Source organism: Polypterus senegalus, unplaced genomic scaffold (genome assembly GCF_016835505.1).
Source record: "Polypterus senegalus isolate Bchr_013 unplaced genomic scaffold, ASM1683550v1 scaffold_1911, whole genome shotgun sequence".
Lineage (NCBI taxonomy): Eukaryota > Metazoa > Chordata > Cladistia > Polypteriformes > Polypteridae > Polypterus > Polypterus senegalus.
Window position 1 is genome coordinate 1 of NW_024381558.1, and position 25000 is coordinate 25000.

Below are 25000 nucleotides of genomic sequence, written 5' to 3' on the forward strand. Positions count from 1 at the left end.
CTGTAGTGCAATTAATAATTAAAAATAATTAAAACATATAAGTGCATGTATATTTACATTCTAGCAGTGTTTAATTGCCAATATCAATTAAAACATTGTGAGAATATATTTAATTCAATTTTATTGTGGCTAGTAAAACGGTGAAAAGTACCTTTTTTAATTAAACATTACAAAAAAAAAACAATGATAAAAAATGCTTTTCATAATTACAAGTTATTTTCTCTTATGGCATAAGTACTATGAGTAAATATTTTTATATATTTTATTAGTTAAAGTACATATTACAAGGGATTTTCTATCTAGTTTAACTCATAAAGTTAACACTTTAGGACATAAGGCTTCTATGTATTAGGTTATGCTGGAGCTTAGTGTAAAAAGTTTTTAAAGGGATAAAGGAGAAGAAGAAAAACAAAAAAAAAATTGGAATCGGCCGATAAAGTAACAGGACATCGGAGATCGGTTTTGGCCTTAAAAAATCTGATCGGAGCATCCCTAAATAATAAGAGTTAAAAACTGGCTTGATTAAATTACAGTACTAGTACCAAGATATGATAACATAAATATTAAAAAAATAATAATAATAATAAAGCACAAAACATTCAGGGATTAAATACTTTGTACATTGAAACTATTGTAATCACTGCAATCCCAAATGCTGAATAAAGCTAAAAAGGTAGTTTGACATGTATGACTATGCAAAACATACAAAATAACCATTTCTATAGGACCCAAATTTTCACTTCTTGTAATTTCTGAACTTCACCAGCCTTGGACAAAGATAAGCTACAAAAGAAAGGGTGCAAAGTGTATAACCGACAAACGGGCAATTAAATGATGTGGTTTTGTTAGCCTAGTTTTAGGATTTAATTTGGAAATTCTGAACACGATCATAATTCTGAATTTCATGTTTGGCAACAAAAGTGTATGAAAAAAGTTTAATTACTTGAATAACAAATATCAAAATACATGTTTCATGGACTAAAACGTCAAATTTTTAAATGTTTGCAGACATTATAAAAATCCAAACATCCTTCTTCATACTGCTGTACTTTTCTGAAATATATCATTTAGAGATGGAAACGCCATCCAACTTAACACAGTTCACGTAGGCATTGGGCACAAGACACAATCCAATACTACCTACTGAGTCACCATGCTCTTCAGTTCAATTAGAACACAAAATGTTTCACAAAGTGCATTTTAAGCACATGCAATATGGTAGAAATAGAAAATATAGGTTGTTTGCTCACCATTACTGCAAGTGGGCTGTTCGGTCGACCTGAAACTTGCTGACTCGGTGGGTTGTCCTCTGCAGTAGCCCCTCCGCCAGCTGGTAACCCCTCCTCTTTCCTCAGCAGAGGAGTTTTTCTTGTGGACTGCATTTTAATCTGTTGGGGTTTGGCGTTGGAGGGCAGGTTATTGGTGGTCTGTAATAACTACAGAATTCAAAAATAACCAAACCGACAAATTTAAGGAACCAAGGAAATACACTTGGATGATACTGTATACCCAAGACACTACTGAAGTCTTCCATTTTATTTACAAACATCTAAAAATAAATCTACTGTAAGAAGAGCAAATAGTGGAGGTTATACATTCAAGATCACATACTCAGAAACAATTCAGCACGTTGACAAATGTATTTTTACTTTTGATGCAAAGAGGACACATTGAGACATGTTCTTTTATAAATGATTAGCTGTGCTACCTTTCTAAGCCAGGTTGAAATCTAAGTAATCAACTCAGACCTAAACATTAACGTTTGCAGTCCACCATCTACTGGAATGTATTCTGCAGTGCTTACGGCAATAAAAATGCATTTCCCATTCCAACAGATGGCTCATTACAAACATTTGTAGTAATAAAATGCATTACTGCAAATGTTTGTGATGTGGTATCTGTTGGAATTAAAAAAAAAAAGTGCATTCTAATTACTATAAATCTTTATGATGCTGCATCTGTTGGAATGACATAGCAACCAAAAAAAAAATACACTGACACACACAAACACCTGTCCTTTTATTAGTGTTGACGCAATCATCTGGAAATTTACAGAATTTACTGATTATACCGAAACTAAAAAAAACTGCTCATCAAGCAAAAGGTTAGTCAAAAACTAGCCTAGCCATAACCAACTGTAAATGAAGAAAATACTTTTAACACTAAAAATTTTAACTGATTAAAAGTTTGCATTACAAGTTCTAAACTGATGATGCCAAGAAATGCGGGTTGAAACATCAATGTACATGAAATGTAGAGTCTCACTTAACATTAACAATGTCTGTTCTGGATAGCATGGTACTGTAGCAGTTAACATTGCTGCCTCAGAGGCCCGAGTTGTATTACTGACCTATACTTTTGGATATATTTCAATAAAAAAAAAAAAAATTAAAGGGCCTCACTAGTTTTATACAACCAAGTTTTTCAAGTTTTATTAAATAAATCATTATCTGCACTGTAATGTATCTGTCATCATTTAAACAAATTGTTTTGTTTATGCGGGATTGGTTTGGACATGTGCAGAGGAGAGATGCTGGGTATGTTGGGAAAACTATGCTAAGGATAGCAGTGCCAGGCAAGAGGAAGGCCTAAGAGAAGGTTTATGGATGTAGTGCAAGAGGACATGCAGGTGATGGGTGTGACAGAGCAAGATGCAGAGGACAGAAAGATATGGAAAAAGATTAACCGCTATGGCAACCCCTACCGGAAGCAGCTATAAGAAGATGATGATGATGTGGGAAATGTCATTAGACTTCTGTGATTGCTAAACTGTGGACCAAAATGTATTAAAAAAGTATCACTATGATTTCAGCACTATCATATTTAGAACATTGTTAGCCAGCAATTCTAGTTGAAAAATTCCATTCAGCTAAAATCAAAAAATCCTGGGACTATAAACTCATTGGATAAGATGCTTAACAAATCAGTGAGGGCCTTGTAGAAAAGCTAAGACGAGATGGATAGATAAGATAGATAGATAAGATAGATAAGATAGATAGATAAGATAGATAGATAGATAGATAGATAAGATAGATAGATAAGATAGATAGATAGATAGATAGATAGATAGATAGATAGATAGATAGATAGATAAGATAGATAGATAAGATAGATAGATAGATAGATAGATAGATAGATAGATAGATAGATAGACTTTATTAATCCCAAGGGGAAATTCAGTGATACTAGCAGATGAGAAGAAATCATTGTGCTTTTATGTCTGCTTTTTGTAGAACACTAGCACACATGACAACACTGTGTTACTATTTGTTTCATCACCCAACCTCTCAAAAGAAAATATACAAAACCAGTTGCCGGGGCTTAAGGGGACGGTTTCTTAGTATGTATTGTACTTGATAGTGAGGGAATTTCCCATTGTCCTGATTACACACTGCACTGCAATATTGCATCATCAAGTGAAACAGGCAGACATTCCAAAGCCATAAACACACACATCTCTGGTTACCAAAAGAGGGAACAAATTTCAGAGCGATGGACCTGCTTTAGCCAGGTCACAAAAAACACCTGATCTTAGAACACTTAGATAATTGATGCAAAAAGAATATAATATAGGGTGTGAGTCAAACAGTTCATCATCTTCTTATAGGGTCTCTATGCATTCTCTATGATGGGTAAACAAATGACTTCATTAAAAGATATGTTGTTATCTCAGACCAGAAAGCTGCTAATCTTACCTTGGTAATAGTTCCGACTGCCTTGGTACGTCCCTCCCTGAAGACCAGCCTTTGATCAGTATGTAAGTACTCGGGGGTCTTTATGAAACGGAAATGAACAGTGGCTTTGTCCCCTGTCCGCAAGCAGTCCTTGTTCATTGAGAGGATGGTTGCAGTTTGCCGGATACTGCCACAATGAACTAAAATACAATAATGTAAATGTGCAAATAAAAAATATAAACCTGGGAGTTTTGTCTGTTCCTGGCCAAACAGAAGCAAAAATGATTTGCACCAAGGGTAAGCATATTTTTTAAAAATTCTAAATTGCACAATGAATTTATGCAGTCCCAATAGTTCTGCTATAAATGGATTAAGCTCTCAATAAAGAATGTTCAGTCAAGTAACTTTTCAGCATTCTGTTAAATGATCATATAAATGAAAAGTGCACTGCAATATTACAAATTGTTTAATTATATTAATAATGTCAATTACATCAAATTTATAGCCATTTCCATCAAAACTACCGTCAACTCTGATACTGCCAAAGACCTGGTGAGGTCTCTTTATTTAGCTTTTGAACCACTGCAGCATCACTTTGTAACTGTTAACTACACCAGCAGTATGAAATTAAAGGCAAAAATTTGCATATTCAACAAGCAAACATACACTAACACCAGTACAGTATATTCCAGGTAAAAGTTACTTTCTTTCTTTATGACTGTTTATATAAGAATCCTTTAATACTATTCTTAACTTACAACCATCCATCCATGCATTTTCCAATCCCACTTACTGTATACTTACAATGGTAGTGGAGAAGCTGAAGCTTGTACTAGCAAGCACTGCGTGCAAGACAGGAACAGTCCCTAGATAGGGCACACCATTCCATTGTAGGGTCAACACACTGGCCCACAAACTACGGCCCATTTAGAAATGCCAATTTACCTAAACTATATGTCACTGGATTGTGGCAGGGAGAGTATGCAAGTTCCATGCAGGGATCACCTACATTATAGCCAATAAATCTAAATTAAAAAAAAAAATCCTGATCTGTAGCCTCACTTTTCAGTGCTGCTCTGACAGCAAATCATCTAGAACAGAGTAGCACAGTACACTCACCCATAGCCTGGTACCGGGGACTAATTGTTGTCGGGTGATGCAAGACTAGAATTTCAGCTTCAAACTCCCAAGATGCCTGAGGATTAAGCTTTGGAGACACCATAACCATTCCTTTCCTTATGGAGGAACGCTTGATCTGGAAGGGATGTGAAAGATGTTGATCAATCACTTGTACTAGACTGGAGTAAAGGAGATACACCTAAGTTAAGGGTAACTGTAAAGTACATTCAAGAAAAACTAAATGAACATACAGCTTTAACCTTTACTTATTCACTCTGAATTTTATTTTGCCATATTATTCACAGTGAAAATCTGGTATAAAATTATATCTTAATATATAAAACATTTAGAAAAATTCACTTTAATACTTGCTGGGCTCATAATATTCATGAAGTTATAAGGATGCATTCATTTAAAGAGTCATGCATGACAATTTTTTAAGAAGTTACAAAGTATAAAAAAGGATTTGTTTGTTACCATGTGAGAAAAATTATCTTGGGTGAGAGCTTTGACAATTAACAAAACCCTGGATATTTACCTTCTTCAGTGCAAAAGAAGCAGTCTGTCCACCACGAACCTCCTTTACAGGCATTCGCTTCCGATGGATTGACTTGACAGCAATAGGAATGAAGTTGCCCAGTGGGTCTGGACCAAGCAACAAAATATCATTCAGGCGTATCAATCCGCGTAATGTAGTTCCTGAAACTACTGTCCCCACTCCCTTAAAAAAAAAATAAATAAATAAAATTTACTGTACTTTCTTTCTTACTGCAATGAGATTAGGTGCTGCAATAGACCACTAACATAGCACACTTGAGTATGTATTTTTAGCAAAGACTAAACTAATAATTGTTTAATGATAAAGGGCTGATGTATATAGGGATAAGGTGTACATAATAAAAGATTAATTAACATTATACAGGGGGTCCTCGGGTTACAATGTTTCGACTTTACAACACTTACTCCCATACAAACTTAAAAAAATTGAGACATGAGAAGGAATAAAGATAAGCATTTTTTTAACCTCATTTTTTCTGTTACTACAGTACAGTGTACAGTACTGTATATTTATGTCCTTTTCCTTTTTCTCAGGCTTAGATTTAGTGTTTTTATGTTCTAGATTATGATTTTGCAAATGTGTTAAGATAGGTAAGTGACTTAGGCTAGAGTGTGTTTCGACTTACACCAAAATTCGGGTTACATCACTGTTGTAGGAATGGAACTGTGTTGTAACCCGAGGACCCCATGTATAGTAACCTTTGTTATATATGTCACCTTTAAAGGTCGTTGGTGACTAAAGTATAAATCTGACATAAATCTTGCTGCCCTACATAGAGCTGTAGAATGTGCTAGTTGCTACTGAAAAGAGAAGCAGGGACTTTTACACATGGTTTGAGGACCTCTTAAATACACCCAATTAGTTTGCATCAACCTAATCAAAACAATAACAAAACAACTTAAACTGTAGTTTTTCATATCAAGTACGTAAAAAAATGGATCTTAGATTTAGATGTAAACTATGAGTACCGATGGCTGGCAATTTGTTTTATTTATCCATTTTAACAAATAGATAAACTACTATACCCCTGCACTATACAATCTCCTATATTACAGTAACTGTATAAACAAAATGTGCAGGACAATAACAATGTGAAACATTCTGGACTTTTTGATCGTCCACAACAAGGAATATTAACATAAGAACACAGTTTTAGAAATGAATACTTCAGTGTTACAAAATGAAAAAGGCTGACATTACATTAAGCAAACTGTTTACAGTTAAAACACTAACATAAAACAATGTAAAATGTAAGTACAGACATACTGGTACAGAGTAGGTGTCATCAATTTGAAACTCTGCTGGCTCCTCATCACTATATGATGTTCTAGAGGAAAGCAAGTTCAAGAACATCTTAAGGAGGTCCATGTTCTCGCCGGTGACATTTGAGATCTGGAAAATGGGACACATTCTGGAAAACAACAAATAAGTTCATTACTTATCCAATGAATTGGAGAAGGGCTCTTTTGTTATTTAAATTTTAACTTTCTACACTACAGTTTTATACTCTGAAGAAATAAATAAACAATGCTTTATTGTAAGATGCTCCTTTCTTGCTAGAGTATCTGCATTAAAAATATCCAGTTCATAAGAGCAACATACCTTTCAGAACTGAAATTTGAGGCAGTTACAATAACATCGTCTTTATTCTGCACTAAAACTGGAATTTTTCTGCAACCTGGAGATTTCAGCAAGCGCTGCAGAAGTTTCAAAGTTTCTAAATATTAGGAAAAAAATTAAATTTAACTCTGGTGTTTTGCAAACCCAATACATAATGATAAGTCTAGACTTAAGTACCAAATAAACACAAAAATTATTGTGTAGCGGCTATAATATAGAACACAATTTATGTACCAAATACCTCAAAGTATTTGAGATAGAAAAGAGACACAACAGGTGAAAACAAAAATAAAGACAAAAAAGAATGCATAAGGTATACCAATTTATAAAAATTCTTTTTCTACTAATACTGCAAAATTTTCTGTCGAAGACCAAAAAATACAAATGCTTAATTCTTTTCTGGTAATTTTCAATATAAATATTTTTTCTCAAGCCAGGCAAAAGCAAATGTTTGAATAAAATAACTTAAGAGAATGTAATCATGCTCTCAAGGAGCATACAGACACATCCTACATTTTTTGTCTTTGTATACAGATCAGATGAGGACTTATGGAAACAGAGATATTGGGACCTTTTCACCCAGGACTAAGTACACAATGAAAAAGATAAATCTCCTCTGAACATACTAGTCTCTATAGCACAGATATCCAAACTAGGATTTGTTAATCCCTACAGATTATTTTATATAGAAATCATAAACATTTTATACATACAATAGCAGATACAATACATATACATATATATATATATGTATATATGTATATTATATATATATATATTTATTCTGTATTATGGTCTGCATATAAAACCATTTCAAAGTAAAACCTATGTAAATATAATGGCATTGTCTTTAAGCATCTACATAATCTTTACTTAAAACCATATTGTTCTTCTTGTTGGGACTAAAATGCTGTAAACTCCTTTTGGAGGTCCGAATTCCCAGTGATGAATAATATTTAAAAATTTTCCAGTTGTTTATAATGCAATATAGGTAATTAATATTGACAGAAAAGAAAAAAAATCAAATTAATAGCTGACATAGAGAAGACAGGTGAAATTTAACCCAAAATTGTTTTTCTCTTACCTTGCAGGATATTTGCCGGACACATGTCAATTTTGGTTACCACTACAAAAACAGGGACATTCAGTGCCAGTGCCAACCCTAGATGCTCCTTGGTCATGCCAACAATGCCAGCATTGCTGCCAACCTGCAAGTAAAAACATTATAGTATAGCATAACCCAGCACACAAATAAAGGGAACATGAAAGCATTGACAAGCAAATTGTGCATTACTGATACACCAAGGCTTTAAAATTTGCTTTTGTTTTCCTTTAATGGCGTTTTCTTCAGGTATAAAATCTCAGGAATGTTACATGGCATTTTAGCAACCAATTCTACATAAAGTATGCATATTCTTTTAATAAAAAAAACAGAAAATCAGAGGAAAAACAACAGACACAGACACACAAAGAATTATTCAATATATTCTATTAACTAGATTAATCTTTTTCTCAATATATATTTGAATTATTATGAATTTTATGATAAACTATCAGAAAGCAAAACAAACAGTAGTGACACTGTAAGAAATAAAAATCAGATTAGCTAATTTGTGGAAAAGAGATTAAATCAGAAGATGGATATTTATTAAAATTTTTGTCTTCACAACAACTACTTAAACAATATATATATATATATATATATATATATATATATATATATATATATATATATATATATATATATATAGACAGGCAGACAAATTGCACCAAAAAAAAAACAAAAGACTTGTTACCTTCTTCTTCAGAGTGGATTTCTAGCATTTCATCCCAAGTTTACATTAAGGTTACACAAGTTAATTGAATGATACACACTGATCAGCCATAACATTAAAACTACTTACAGGCAATATGAGTAACACCGATTATCTCAGCAAAGAGTGAACAGTCAGTTCTTGATGGTGATGTGATGGAAGCAGGAAAAATGGCCAAGAGTAAGGTTCTAAGTGACTCTGACAAGGGCTAAACTGTGATGGCTAGATGACTGGGTCAGACCATCTCCAAAATGGCAGGTTTTAAGTGGTCCAAGGAAGGACAACTGGTGAACTGGAGACAGGGTCATAGGCTCATTGATTCTCATGTGAAGAGAAGGCTAGCCCATCTGTTTTGATCCCACAAAAGATCTACTGTAGCAGAAATTGCTGAAAATCTTAATGCTGACCATGAGAGAAAGGTGTCAGAACATCGGGCATCACACCTTGTTGTGTGTGGGGTTATGTAGCCGTAGACCAGTCAGAATGCCCATGCTAACCCCTGTCCACCACCAAAAGCACCTAAATAGACATGTGAGCATCAGAACATGGGTCATGGAGAAATGGAATAAAGTGTCCTGGTCTGATGATGAATCACATTTCCTTTTAGAGCATGAGGATGGCCAGGTGAGTGTACGTCGTTTACATGAGGAAGAGATGGAAACAGGATGTTCTATGGGAAAAAGGCAAACCAGCAGAGGCAGTGTGATGTCCTGGGCAATGTTCTGTCAGGAAACCTTGGGGCCTGGCATTCATGTGGATGTTACTTTCACACATACTACCTACCTAAAGGTTGTTGCAGACAACATACACCCCTGCATGGCAATGGTTTTTCCTGGTGATAAGGGTCTCTTTTAGCATGATAATGCCACACTGCAGAAATAAAAACTTTCCTAGATTTGGCGAACGTAACAGGATATTCTCACCATAAGCATGCAGAAATCTGGTAGGTGTCCGGTCATGCCAAATACTGTCGTCTTGAGGTATTTCTCATGGCCCGCCAGGTCAATGAAAGTGATTACTTTAGAGGACTTTTCACAGATCTTGGTCCAATCAAGACTACCCCCATGGCTATCAGGCTTGTTGACCACTTGACCCTGCTGGTCAAAGCCCAAGATGTCGTTTCCAACACTACTGGTACGGCCAGACTCCATTTCATGTTTGTGCCGAAAAAGTTTCTGTCGTGCAAATCCACGACCGTTATCCAGCTCTCCATGCGTCAGAACACCCAGCAGTGTACTCTTCCCAGCATCCACATTGCCAACTACAGCCACACTAAAAATAATGGGGGAAAAAAAAAAAGAATAAAAAATTGTTTCTACTCAAAATGTAAAAAAAAGTTTGAAAAACTCCAAAAATAGAATTTACAAATAGGAACCTTGCACATTCCTCAAAAGGTCTAAAGAAATTATAAACATTTAAACAAGGGTTCCTCATAGGTTCACTGCAATGCCTCCACTAATAGCTAAAACATTGAGCAGTACTTTAATGGGACAACATGACATTTATGAATTTTTCAAAAAATACATGTGTTTTCACATTCTATAATGCAAACCAAACAGCATGATTAATAAAAGTTTCTTCTTAGTTGATCACCCATCAACCAACTTTCTTTTGAAATCACAATTCAGCAATGTAGCAGTTTAAACATGTAAATGCTAAAAACTTTCAATTATTTGGGACCAGAATAACCAGTCTGCAGTTTAACTATGGGTCAGTATAATAAAGGATAACATTTATAAAAAAAATCAAGGATCCTAAAATGTATTTAGAACCATAATGCTTTATAAGGGGTGTAACTTGAACAATTTTATTGCACTTTTGGCCACAGGAAGCCAGAGTATCTTTGAGCAAAAAGCAGGAACTTGCACTGAGTAGGTTACCATTCCCTCACAGTGCCTGCTCACAAATACACATACATAATTTATACTAAATACATTTTCAAATATGTTTTCACTACTTTTGATCTAACTTTCATATTCTCTGCGAAGGTCGCCTTCTGAACATTAAAACTACTTTGTGTTTTACTAACACTATGAAGTATGAAGTACTCAATCTGTAAGACTAATATGATCCTTGGACTGCAATATACTGGTGTTTACAGTATACACTTTACAGACAAAATAACAAAAACAGGCTACTAGGACACAAATCTCTTAACACAGCACAGATTTTCTTAAATACTTTAAATCACTTGCACCTACCGCACTTCAAGGAAATCGCTCTCACCAACACGTCTGCGTATAAGATAGTCCCGAACTTTGCCTCCTGCCTCTTGCCGCTCTCTGAGCAGGATCATGTCAGCATCCACCTGCTCGGACAGTGAACGCACTGTTGCTATAGAAGCTTCCATGTCAGCCTCATTCAGACCATAGTCTCTTCCATCTTAAATAAAACAAAACAATCAATCAGTCAATAAACAAATAGAGTGGATGTTTATATTTACTTATAAGACCATAACCTTTTCTAAATCAATCTGCAGTAATTTAACATTGTTAATATTAAGATTAAAATGTTTGTCATGACTATGACTAATTCAAACAACAGAAAAGGGGTCTCATTTTATAGTCAGGAGACATTTAATATGTACATGGCTCACCTGCCTTTTAAGGCGACCGACTTTTAAGTTGACCACTTCTTAAGGCAATTCAATATGTAGATCAATTTGATATTTTATACAAACTCATTAATTTGGTTATATTGCATTTGAGAGTTATTACTTTAATACTCGTAGTCTGTTATTTTTGTGATGAAATTTAAACTTTTTTTCTATATTGAGGTTGCCCTTTTGAACCACCCTGATATTTACTACGTGGTGAGGCATTTGTACTCCATCAACATTAATTGTTTCCAGAGACATAATTTTGTCTATTTTTCCAGCGCATCGTGCACAAAAGCAAGGGAATGATGGGAGCACCAGAACTCTGCTCACATCATGTCGCTTCGTACTGCAAGCTGCAAGTAGTAAGTCTGTGATATGCGGAATGCCGCTACGCTTTCCACTCACGGGACGGAAGGACAATCCCAACCGCTTTTATATAGTAAGAAAGAAGAAGAAGATATCGCACAGTCTGGAGTAGAAAATCATCTTTTACCTGGAAAACGAAACTACAAATCCCATCGTGCATTGCAAAATGGACGGGGCATGTGTGAAACTTCGAGCCTGCGTAGCACACACGGGATGGAAGGACAATCCCAACCGCTTTTATATAGAAGGATAACTGGACACAGCAGAATTCAAGTCAATGGAATCCTCACAAAAAATAACTTTAAGAACAATCAAGGTGAGAACAGGCCATTCAGCCCAACACAGCTCGTCAGTCCAATCCACTTAATTCTTCAAAAATAACATGAAGTCTAGTTTTAAAGGTCGCTAAAGTCTTACTGCCTATCACACTACCCCATGTGTCTACGGCTCTCTGTATGAAGAAAATCTTCCTAATTTACCCTTAACAACTGACGACTGAAACACAAGATTTTTTTCTTTGGAAACAGCAGCAGTGGTTACAAGTTCACTTGGACACTTAACACCACACAGCTGGTCAAGGGGGCCCAGCAGTGGCTGTACTTTCTGAGGAGACTGAGAAAGTTTGGTATGTCAACTAAGATCCTCTGCAACTTTTACAGCTCAATGTTAAGAGCATCTTGACCAGCTGCATCGCTGTGTGGTACGGTAACACTGCTACGGATCGCAAATACCTGCAGAGAGTGATAAAGACTGCTGAGAAGATCACCAGGACCCCACTACACTCTCTACAGAGCATCTACAACTGCAGAGTCTGTCGGAGAACTACCTCAATCCTCATGGACCCCACCTTCCCCCAACAGAAACTGTTCACACCCTTACCCTCATGCAGGAGGTATAGAAGCATGAAATGCAGGACTTTGAGGCTAAAGGACTCACTTTCCCAAGGCCATTAGACTCCTAAATAACTGACTGGCATTTATAACCATGGTTCACCTCATTCTATGTACCTCACACAACTGTATTTGGCTTGTCCATCACACACCTACCTGCACAATTACACTTTATACTTCTGTTTTTATACTTTGTGCTGCTTCTGTTACTTATTATCTATCTGCTACTTATTATTTATCTGTATCTTTATACGTTGGTTTTGGCATTTGGTGTGGATAAAAAAGAAAAAATTTCATTCATGAACTTGAACTTTATAGATAAGGAAGACGGGTTTTGAGGTAAATTAGTAACAATGATTATGGAAATGGAGGGTGGCAACGTGTTGTGTGACAATTAGCACAGGCAAGTAAGAATTTCACTGTACTCTGTATATAAATCCTATATAAATAACTACAGACGGAGTAAAGCCAGTATTAGTGCAAAGAAATTAACACATGCTGGCTAAAATGATATTCTGTGTAGGAAGGTAAAACCCACATAAGTGAAATATTGACTTGAAAGAAATATACAAGCAAAATGTTAACACTGAGGTAGCTAAGCAATGAAAAGAGATTAATCCAGTCACTCTACTGGATTCTTATGCAAATCATCAATTCTCACAGAAACACATATTCTTTTCTGGTCTGGTTCTTGGAGCTGGGTTTCTCACTCTCTTTGTGAATTTTGTGTGCAATCTAAAAAAAATGTTGCAGGAGGTAAAAACAACATTTAACCATAACAGACAATTGAACCCCCCCATATTCACTACCCTGTTGCTTGTTGTTGTCTCTTTGTAAATTTTCACTTACTTATGTTGACATAACAAGCCAGGTAGATGAATTGTAAACTGCATTAATAATAAAGATAAAAAGAATAATAAAAAATAAGGTTTCTCTCTGGGAAATACTGTCTAGAATCCATTTAGGTACTAGTTATACATTTACGAAATGACTACTCACTGAATAATTACAGATTTCTAATAAGCAAGCAACATGTGACAGGATTTTCACTTATTCAAAAATTCATATATGAGAACAGAAGACAATTCTGGCCAGCTATCATAGTGTGTTCAATCAAAAATAGCTTTGCCAAAGCACTAAATTCCAAAAAGCAAAGGCTTACCTGAACCAACTCCAATTACATAGATGGTTTCTCCGCAACCTTCATCCATCCTGTCTCGGAGCTGTCGAAGCAACAAGTCATACTGCTCCCCACTGGGGCTCACTAGGGCCACCTGTAATCAAAAGCAACATGGTCCTTGTGATCGTAGGTTACCCATATCACTTATGAAATTGTATATTGTGAACAACTGTAAAGAGTTTTTCTAGGTGCAGATAGAAGCAGAATTAACTCTGTGGATCCCTGAAAGTCTAAGGAGGAATAGTGGATAAAAAGTTTAAACAGAAAAGGACATGAAATCCATCTTGCAGTATATGCACCTTCAGCTTACAATTTAATAGGAAATCATGTAATCACTATGGCTGTTATAATCTTCGGTAATGTGTCAATCCATGCTATTTAATCAGACTGATGCAAAAATACTTGCTTCATTATTTAAATATGTAAACACAATATGCAAAATAACAAAACTGCTTCTTGCTGCCAAACAAAACCAACACTGGCACTCAAGTTGGAAGCAGATCATTTCAGACATTAAATAAACAATTCCTAAATTTTTTTCAATAAAAGTAATGTTCAGTTTAAGTGTAGCAAAAATCAATAAGAAATCATCAAGTAAAGTTCCACCCTCCATGTCAGCCAATCATGTACAATCTCTGTACAAACCCTTCCAAAAGACAAAGAGGTGCATTCATATTATTACTACTGTCACCATGACATTCTTTGCCAGCACTATCTCCTGTAAAGAGGATTCTCTTTCAAGTAGTGTATCTTCTTGTATCCACCCATCAATTTTCTAACCTGTTTATCAAGTTCAAGATCACCAGGAGCCGCAGCACCCCAGCAACACTAGGCAGAAAGCATGCACTAATATGCTGGATGGGGCATTGGTCCATCGCACAGCATGATTAAAACGCTCACTTAATCACACAGGGTCAAATTAGAGTTTGTACTTAAAAAAACATGCATGACATTGGGATATGAAAGGAAAAACTGGAGTACCTCGAGAAAAACTCAGGAAAACATACAAATACTAGGCATTCAATACCCAAGCTGGAACCTGAACTCAGGATTCTGGAGCACTGACACTAACCACAACATCACCATACTACTTTGTGTCTTCAGGCAGATGGTTAATATTACCCAAAAACAGGCTTTATCCAGTTTGTATCATACTACTTTGTGTCTTCAGGCAGATGGTTAATATTACCCAAAAACAAGCTTTATCCAGTTTGTATTTGCCATCTTGTTTTATAAATTGCATCCTCTATACTGTACAGCAATGGAATAGCCACAATAGTTGCCAGTTTCTATTCCAGCCAATTTCCATTTTGTAACAACAATATATAAAACTAGGGGGCTTAACCCCCTGCTCGCTTTGCTCACCAACCCCTACCACAACCCTCCCCATCAGCACTACATGCCATTGTGAAGAGGGGGGCTAAACGCACCCCAAGAAGACAAGCTCGCTCCTCCAAAACCCCTTTTAAACAGTGATACAATGGGAAACAAATACAGGTTTTTTTTTTTACCTCCTCTTTGCTCAATCAGCTGCTGCCTTGCTGCTGCTGACGTGCCGCGTGATCGGCATTTTGTGCGGCGCTTCAAATGTTTAACACTAGAATTACCAGAGCTTACAAGAAAACTCGTAAATCAGGCCAACTTGAGTCTGTTCGCACCTCTCCGTCAGCGTCTTTTGTCCTGTTAATGTGCCATTAAGGACAAGCAGCAAGCAGCTTACTATTCCATCTCCCCATCACTGCAGAGCATTCACAAAGTTCTCCCAGCTCATGCCATGACAATATATATATATACACAATATAATAAAATGACAAAATGTAGGCATAAACTATTTAATGTGTGAAGCCTGAAGTCCAAATATCAAATAAACACTTTCACAAAAGGTTCAAGCACGATACAACAGCTTCCATGGCGTAGCAGTAAGATTTGCTGAAAGAAAGAGACAATATATGTGACATTTTGAAGAAATAATTTTATGACCTGAATGGTACCAATCAGAAAACATCATCGCACTAAGCAATATTATTTGAAAATGAACAGTGTCAGATTGGTTTGAATCTATGCTGACGCTGTTACTTAGAGTCAGATCGGGGTTAGCTTTTAGAGCGTGATCGTGATTGAGAGAATAAAACTGAAAAAGCTAACTTTTACAAGTACCATAAATTTATGCCCAATGTCCCATATATTTGTCTCTTTTTTTTTTCTCCGTGCTGCGTTGACATTACACAGCAGAAGGCGTGAGCTTATTAAGTAGAAGCAGGAACACGCAGGTGGCCGTTTGCTGTCTGCTATAACAAACTTGACCTGGCGGCAATCAATACACATGTACTGTGCAAGGCATGTATGGTGGCCACTGAGAAAAGAAGAGTGTTCATGGCTCATATTGCAGAGGAACTTCGTCGTCGCATCTTACTAGAAAAGGCAATGGAAAAAGTAACGGAGCATGCAACATCGATAAGCTTCTGTTCCAAGACAGCCGCTTCCCCAGGAAAGTAAACTGAGTCAGTGTGAGGTGCCCTTTCAATGTAATAGGAACCAAGGCTTTGACAGAAGTGTGTACATTGTAACAGGTACACATGTCGTAAATGTAGAAAGGACGGTCCTTGTGTGTGTGTGTGTGTGAACTATTAACATTTTAATCTGATGATTGCATACAACGCTAAACTGACCCCTCTGTACTTTTCTTTCCTCTCCATGTCCTGGAGTACAAAAGAAACTCCACCATGCACTAAAATGTGGAGACTGGCAAGATCAGGGGAAAAAATAAGACATGCGGTCAGTGATTACAACCGCAAGATGTTATGCGAATGAATATGAATAATATTGCATCCGTTCCACAATGTTTTTCGAAATGTGCTATACAGGTCACAAAATGAGTTATTCCAAATATCATATATACCTACGTCTTTTATCCATCTAGATCAGAGAATGTCCAGTTCCATTGCCTCAAAACACCACTCACATCTACAGTTATTCCCAGTTTCAGATAAAAAGTAACAGCGTCAGATCCCTGGGTGGGGGCTGTTGGTAGTATGTATCGTGATTGTGACTGAGAGAATAAAAGTGAAAATAAAAAACGGTAACTTTTACAAGTACTATAAATGTACAGCGGCTGTTACAGACACAAACCAAAGGTAAGTGTTTATTTTATAATATTAACAATAAGAGCAGCTCACTGCTGAAAACGGTAAATATAAGAGGCAGTCAGGGTCAAACCAAGGACTCTTGATTACAAGTCAGCAAATCTTACCGTTACACCATGGAAGCTGTTGTATTGTCCTTGAACCTTTTGTGAAAGTGTTTATTTGATCTTTGGACTTCAGGCTTCACACATTATATACTGTAGTTTATGCCTACATTTTGTTATTTATTACTAAAATATGAAAAACGTTTGTGTATTAACAATGTGTTTACACAGATTATTGTAGAAACGGAACACGCATGAAATGCATGTGTTCAAAATAACCATCTATTATTTCCACTCTAAAACTTCAGCACTTCACTCCCAGATAATCAAGGCATGAACTGGGAGAACTTTGTGAACATTCTGCGGCGGTGGGGGGATGGGATAGTAAGCTGCTTGCTGCTTGTCTTTATCGGCACATTAACAGGACAAAAGACGCTGATGGAGAGGTGCGAATGGATTTAAGGTAGCTGGATCTACGAATTTTTTCGTAGGCTCTGGTAATTCTAGTGTTAAAAGCCTGTATAACAGCTGTCCTTTTTGTCTTGCTGCCTTGTCTCTCTTCTCCCCCAGACATCCTCAAACACTATTGGATCTCTTTTCACTGTTCCGTTATTTCACTGAGTAATATTTTCCATTTGTTTGCGCTAATGCAATCTTTACTATAATTTTTTGAGCCTTTCGAATTCCCCTACTTCCATTGTCTCTAAACAGCTCTGCATGTGTATCACGCCAATGTTTTTGAATTCTTTACGACATTCTACTTTGTCTTTTTCCGGGCCAAAATTCTTAAGAGCTGAGAGCACAGGAAGTGTGTCTGCCAAAAGCATTTCAACAACTGAGAGGTTAGATGACCGAAGTCTTGTTTGAAAATGGTTGTAAGTAGGGCATGACTTGCAAATATCACAACGTCTCACGGGACTTGCTTCCAAAGGTTGTAAGTAGGACGTGACTTGACCGTCTCGCAGGGCGTGAAAGTGTCTCTCTTCAAAAGATCTCTTTGCAGGAAAAAAAGTCTTGTCTTGTCCCAAGATTTTTTTTAATAATAGATATATATATAATAGTAATTACATTTTTTAATTATTCTATATGTTTCTTCTTCACTTCTATCAAATACATTGTATTTAACAGGTTATGCTCCACTTTAATAAGGAAATCTAATTATTTTGTGGAACAGAGTGGATCACTGTACAGTATCTTACTGCCAGCTAGATTCCCTTTATTTTCACTCTAAATATTTAATTTAGTTAAAGCAGCTACTTTAAGTGAACACAGACAGAAGTTAATCATTTTATGCTCTCTGCACTTTGACAAATGGTTATGTAAAAAAAGCAGGCCTTGGACGTTTAACACACAAGTAAATTAAAATTTAGCACAGTAAGACTAAAGATAAATCCCAGAGATTTTTTCGCAGATACCCAGATGAATCCTGCTAGTTACTCCAATTAGCTTTATGCAGAATAATAGACTCATTGATGTGATGAACTAAAATCTGTAACTGCAGTAATAATTTTTTAGTGTGCACCATTTGTAATTTAGTGACACTACAAACAACCAAAGAAATTAAAGGACACATTTAACTAGCAATAAGACATGGTTTGCAATTATGTCAAATCCATCCATCCAACCTGCTATATCCTAACTACAGGGTCACGGGGTCTGCTGAAGCCAATTCCAGCCAACACAGGGCACAAGGCAGGAAACAAACCCTGGGCAGGGCACCAGCCCACTGCAGGGCACACACACACATACAGACCACACTAGGGACAATTTAGGATCACCAATGCACCTAACCTGCATGCCTTTGGACTGTGGGAGGAAACTGGAGGAAACCAACGCAGACAAGGGGAGAACATGCAAACTCCACGCAGGGAGGACCTGGGAAGTGATCCCGGGTCTCCTAACTGCAAGGCCGCAGCACTACCCACTGCACCACCGTGCCACCCTTATGTCAAGTCAAGGGTGACTTTATATAGCACTTTTAAAAGATATTAGAATAAAAATATAAGGCAAAAGTAACATATAGCTAAGAGCAATGCCAGTCAATTAACAGCCATAAAAATGCATTTACAGTTAGAAAATAAAACTGGATGAAACTATAAAAGTTAAGCTAGACTGTCAATGAGACCCAAAAGCAAGTGAATAAACTACATTTTTAACTGCGTTTTAAAATCATCAGTTGTGAGAGCTGATCTTATTGAGAGAGACCGGCTGTTCCATAGACGAGGAGCCACTACAGCAAAGATATGATCACCCAACAGCGTGAATCATGGGTGTGGAAAAGACAGTAGGGACAGAGGAGATTAGCAAAATTGGCCATAACAGACCTATGTAAGCTTTGAACATAAACAGTAAAATCTTAAAACCCACTAGGGTCGCACAGGGAGCCAATGACGAGAAGCTAATATGGGTGAAATGGGATGTATTTTTTAGTGCCAGTCAAGACTGTGGCAGCACCATTTTGAATTAATTGCAGTCATGCTAGAGTTAAGAGGCAAAAACCAGTATGGAGGGAATTACAATAGTTTACACAGGATGAAAAAAGCATAAGCTTCGGCAGATCATTAAAAGATAGAAAACTTTAATTTTAATGATGGCTTTAAGCTGGAAAAAAGACACTTTTTACCACAGCATTTAACTGTTTATCAAGTTTGAAATCTGAATGTAACAGAATGCCAAGCAAGACCTGATGTGTGGAGTTAGCAGCAACTGGTTAAATTAAGAAATTGGTTGGAACAAAAATCTTTAACTACTGCAGCCCTCCAGAACACAGTTAAGTGCTTTGAACATGGGGAAGGTGCTTTATAAATAAAACATATTATTATGATAATATTTATGCAAAAGGCATCAAACTAATGGTGAAAATCACTGATTCAAAAAGCTGGTTCAATCTTGAGGGGTCAGGCTGGACTCACTGGAGGGTGAGGCTCAGCAAGCTGCCTACTATCCTGGACAATGACTTCTGCCCCTACATAAGGTTATGACTAAACAGAGGAGCACACTTAATAACAGACTTAGATAACTGTGTTGCTCCAAAGAACACTACGTACTGTATATGAAGGTCGATTCTACCCTCAGCCACCAGGCTCTATAATGAGTTACCCCTCGGCGAAGGCCTTGGGGTTATTTCCCGTTTGCTGAACGGTACTGGGCTGGTCTAGCAATCATCTTAACAGACAATTTCGAGATGTGCAATATACTGTGCCAATGACTGACATCCCGTGCAGTGAAACTGTAACATTTAAGTATGTGCAAATCTAATCATTTAACAAATCCATACACTTTTGTTAATTGACTTATAGTTAATTCTTAATAATGTGTATACATAATCTATTTAGCATACTTAAGATTATTACATTTGTACTTTTTCGTCTGCTGCTGTTACCCTGCAATTTTCTTATGGATTATTAAAGTTTCTATCCATCCGCTGATGGACAGGTAATAGGTCTGACTCAATTAGTTTAGCATTCACTCCCAGCATCATTTTACTCGCATCCTCTACCTCTATAGCGCCTTTCAAGACAAACATATTACATCCATGCCACGTTTAATATCCATTTGCACCTGCCAATCCATTTCTCTCACGTGCAGTCACCCCCACCCCACCTCCCTATTTTCACTTTTCTTTTCACAATAACACTCGCCCGAATAGAGAATTAACTTCTTTTTTTCCGTTCCACAAGTTACGAAAAGGTTTTGAGGTATACACACTGAGCAGACTTGATTCATTGCTCAAACTTTGCTCCTGCCTTAAATACACTTGTTCCACAAGGTTAGCCAGAGTCCCTTTCTCGATAAGCATACTTAACACCCGCTGCGGTGGCAATTTTAGCAAAGGACACTCTGACGAGGCCTACCTTACTGGTGAAGTCGAGCTGATCCCCGACACTGCCGTTCATCGCCTCACCGTCTTCGCAGTGCTCCGTCTCGGTTACATCGTCGCCACTCCCTCGGTCCGGAGCGAACATGCATGCCGGCACCAGCGGCTCTGGGGCCAAAACGGATCCCGGGCCGGCTTGTGTCACCGTGCCCGATGCCATCCCCACCGAGGAGTCTCTGGGACTTTTATACTACCAAAGTGGGTTGTTTTGAAAAACTGCAAATAAGAATGAGAGGGAAACAAAAAAGAGCAAGGTGATCAACGTTTACATTTAAATGATATGCGATGTGAAACTGTACATTTATACCAGCGCGGCATGAAAAGAGGAGGAGCTGAATATCATCGTGAAATAACACGTCCACGTACATGCCCGAGTCCAAGAGTATGATGCAAAAAGCAGGAGTATCGAGCAACAACCGTCACGCGAAGAAGCGTCTGTGACGGGGAGCCCCTTTAACCTGCCTAGAAGCAAGGGGACACGCACCGATCAGGCGGCGTTTCCACTCAACATATACATACATGCAGCAGGGATGAACTGAAAAGAAGGAATCGCTCAAGAGTGCACACAAATGTACCCAAAGAAATGTCTGTTTTCTGAAGTGATCCGCAACAAATGACGTGGTACTCGCACCGTCCCTCTAATTTCCAAAACACCGCCTGTTCCAGCAGCGAAGGGTATAATTTCTAAAACACCGAATGAGTGTGGGGACTTAACTATTTTTGAAAACAAAACAGTATTAATGTATAGCTAGATGATGACGTATTTATCATTGTTAAGCATTTTCTTTGCAATCGTTGAAATATGTTTAATCGTGCGCCAATATTAACACATACTGGCAGCTTCGTATGGCTCACAAGAAATACGTTCGCAAAAAAATAAAGAATAAACGATCTTTTAACGCCAAAGAGCCAGCATTCTGACACACACACACACACATATATATATGTATATATACATAATTTAATGTCAGTATCAATATGACATGATCCTTTAATATAAGTTTTGCACATTCGGGTACGACCCTCATTCTGCTCGCATATTGCATTCAGTAATAATCTAATACAATATAAATGAATACTTTCACTTCTTAATTTTATTGTAATGCATTTTTAAATTGTAAAGTAATTCTCAGCTCTCATGTTAAGGTGTTAGAGTTATATATCATTCAGAGTTTTCCTGTTCTATATTTATAATTCAACACTGAAGGAAGGACGAACCAATCGGTGCTCTCAAAAAGTGCCAACTCCTCCCACCTCATGAATATTACACAAGCCACGACTTTTCTTCACGGAACGTTGCTTTAACGCAGGCCCATATTGAATCGCCTTTTAATATTACCTTTCTTATTCCAGAACAGATATTTTGGAATCTTTCCGATCCTTAGCGAACCCCTAGTAATCTTCAGTGTTGAGGTAGCTGACTGTTGTCTTCCGAAACAGGAATATCAATATTATTTTATTTCCAGTTTTTTTTATTTGAATAGATTCCTTCTTCAAAAATAGATCCAGTCCGGCGAGTGATGGTGACGTCATCACCATAAACAGCGGACAGAAACGTCGCAGCCAAGAAGCGCAATACGCATGCGTGTACGGAAGGGGTGGGAACTTTGCTCTTTTTCCCGATTCACAGTCATCAAAGGGTCCGGTGCTAGACGCCGCTTTAGTCGTAAACCCTTAGGAAAATATAAATATGCACGATCTGAAGTGAAGTTTACTCCAGTGCAACGGTAGAAAAATATTGTTTGATCACGGGCTAACCAACAAACTATTATTCAGGTAATGATGTTCTTAAAATTTTGGAAGTATGGTATAAGACTTTTACTTTCCCACGTAGAAGTATTTATTAAAATTGTAACTAGTAGTTTAATCAATTAAACGTTATTTCTGGTTGTAATAACTTCGTTAATAAGATGTTATCAACTAATAAAACATGTGGATCATGGGTCTCAAGTATGCTTATAATTAATCTTTATTTTATGCAGCATCTTTCACAATAGCGATCATAAGGTGGGGAAGTATAAAGTAAACAAAGAAACGATAGAAGAGAAAATGTTTAAAGCAAACCTAAGACATTACTGCTTAAGGCAGGGTTATTTAATTAGTCCTGAGTATGGGGCCAGATTATGAAAGTAGTACCAGTCAAGGAATCGTATATATATTTTTTTAATTTTTAAGAAGATTAAATAAATCGTAATTTATCCTTTCAATAATATTAGTTGCAACTGTAATTCCAAATGGGTTGTAATTATTAGAAACTGCAGAATTAGATTTTGGTTCCGATATTATTTTGCACGTGTGTTCGGTAATTTTCTCACATTTATTTCAGAAACGAGAAACATGCAACCAATTCACCATGTACTTATATTACACATTTGTAAACTGCAGATCTCTGAGTGCATATTACTGTGTAAACAGCCATAGATGCATAGTACAATATTAGTAGGCATGCCTGAATGGCACTCTGTCAAGACCCAAGTCATTCCCATTTTCAAATGACCCTGTAAATCCTCACGCACATTTCACTCTTTTACTTAACATATAATATCTTGTTTACATCTGCTATGTTTTTCACTTTTGGAGTAAAATGTCATTTTGTCACTCTAACAATACTCGTATGTAGTAAGTACAATACACAGGTAGCAATGCAGGTACTGTCCAGTGATGTGACTACTTGACCTCATTGTATTCATATGCAAGAATGACTTGCATGTATACATTGAGCTAAACATGATGCATATTATAAATGATAGATGCCTCCTTGAATGAGACAGTATCTCCCGCATAGCCGCTGTGGTTTCGTTTGGCGAGTATGTCTTGTTTTGAAGTACCTCTGGAAATTAATATTCCTTTATCACTGATGGGCTCTAATTTCACAGTAAACACACAGCTTCACTCAAATTGGAACAAACAAGTATGTTTCTGTCCTCAGCTTGAGAATGTTGTCTCTTTCGGTGATCAATTAAAATTGACTGGTAACACTGATTGGGTGGGACAAGTAAGAACAACTGAATCATCATATAGGCCTAATAAGGGCCTACTAAAATGAAAATTCAAAGTGATTTTACTTTATTAATTAATTGTCAAGAATATGTAAAATTCAGTCTGGCCCAGAGCCCGCTAACTAAATAACCCCGTCTTAAGGCAACTGAAAAACTGTCTATAGTCATGCCTAAAGGCCGCAAATCTATCTTTGTTTCCACTTGGATGGGAATGGCTGGTTTAGGTTTTGATAGCTCCTAATGTTATAGCAGCATTTTCAATTTTTGATTACATTTCTCAAGAAAAGCAGTCCATCCTGTGCAGTGTTTACCAATGGCTTATGTAAAAATGGTTGTTCATTAGATCTGATGCTTTCTATTTAGACATCTTTTTTTTTTTTCTCTCCCCAGAGATCATTTTTTCACAGCTCCTGGTGTACCAGTCATGTGCTCCACACCTTTCACAATTGAGATGAAGCGTAAGCTGATTCAACAGCAGCTCATATTGCTCATGCATGCTTACAAGTGCCGACTGTGGGATATGTTTAACAGGGAGATGAATCCATGCAGCATTACACATTGCCATACTATGAAAAATGTGCTTAGTCACATGACTCACTGTCAGGCTGGTAGATCTTGTCAAGGTAGGTAAGACGTAGAATACACAATATTTGAAGTTTCATTTCATTGTTTTGAATCAATAAAACAGTTAACCTCTGTCCACAAAGTTGCTGGGACTGGGCCTACTCTGGAACCAGTGGGCATAGTGTAGGAACTCACTGGATGGGCCTTCATTCCATAACAGGGCACAATTGGTTTACCTATGAATCTTAATTTAAGACTGAAAATTTTTTTTATAAAATGTCTTCAAAACCTGCACCTGTTCATTTGTAAATATCTGAAATCCTCATTGTAATAACATTTTTGTGCAGGCTGTCATGATCAAAGAGTGGAGAATAACTGCAGGTGAAGGTAAATCTTCCACACTGACCCGTACTCACGTCATCATTAATGAGGCGAATGCAGAGAATGGGAGTTAGAGGAGAAGGTTAGTCTCAGAAAACATAGAATTGACAGATAAAATAGAATTTTATTTGTCTTCAGGAGGAAACTTGACTTTTTACAGAAGCTCATTAA

The 25000-nt window shown here is 36.9% G+C and overlaps 1 protein-coding gene across 1 annotated transcript; it reads right to left on the reverse strand.

Annotated features, from left to right (window-relative positions):
• Positions 1-1250: 1250 nt before the first annotated feature.
• Positions 1251-22408, reverse strand: LOC120520648 (GTP-binding protein 1-like; the record flags this gene model as incomplete). The annotated part of the gene is made up of 12 exons (XM_039742861.1): positions 22225-22408; positions 20863-21101; positions 13804-13915; positions 10988-11168; positions 9710-10058; positions 8057-8180; positions 6955-7069; positions 6619-6763; positions 5332-5514; positions 4794-4929; positions 3696-3874; positions 1251-1436 (listed from the first exon to the last, which is right to left on the reverse strand). Coding segments are annotated over exons 2-12 (1893 nt in total), but the record flags the coding sequence as incomplete, so codon positions are not given.
• Positions 22409-25000: the final 2592 nt, after the last annotated feature.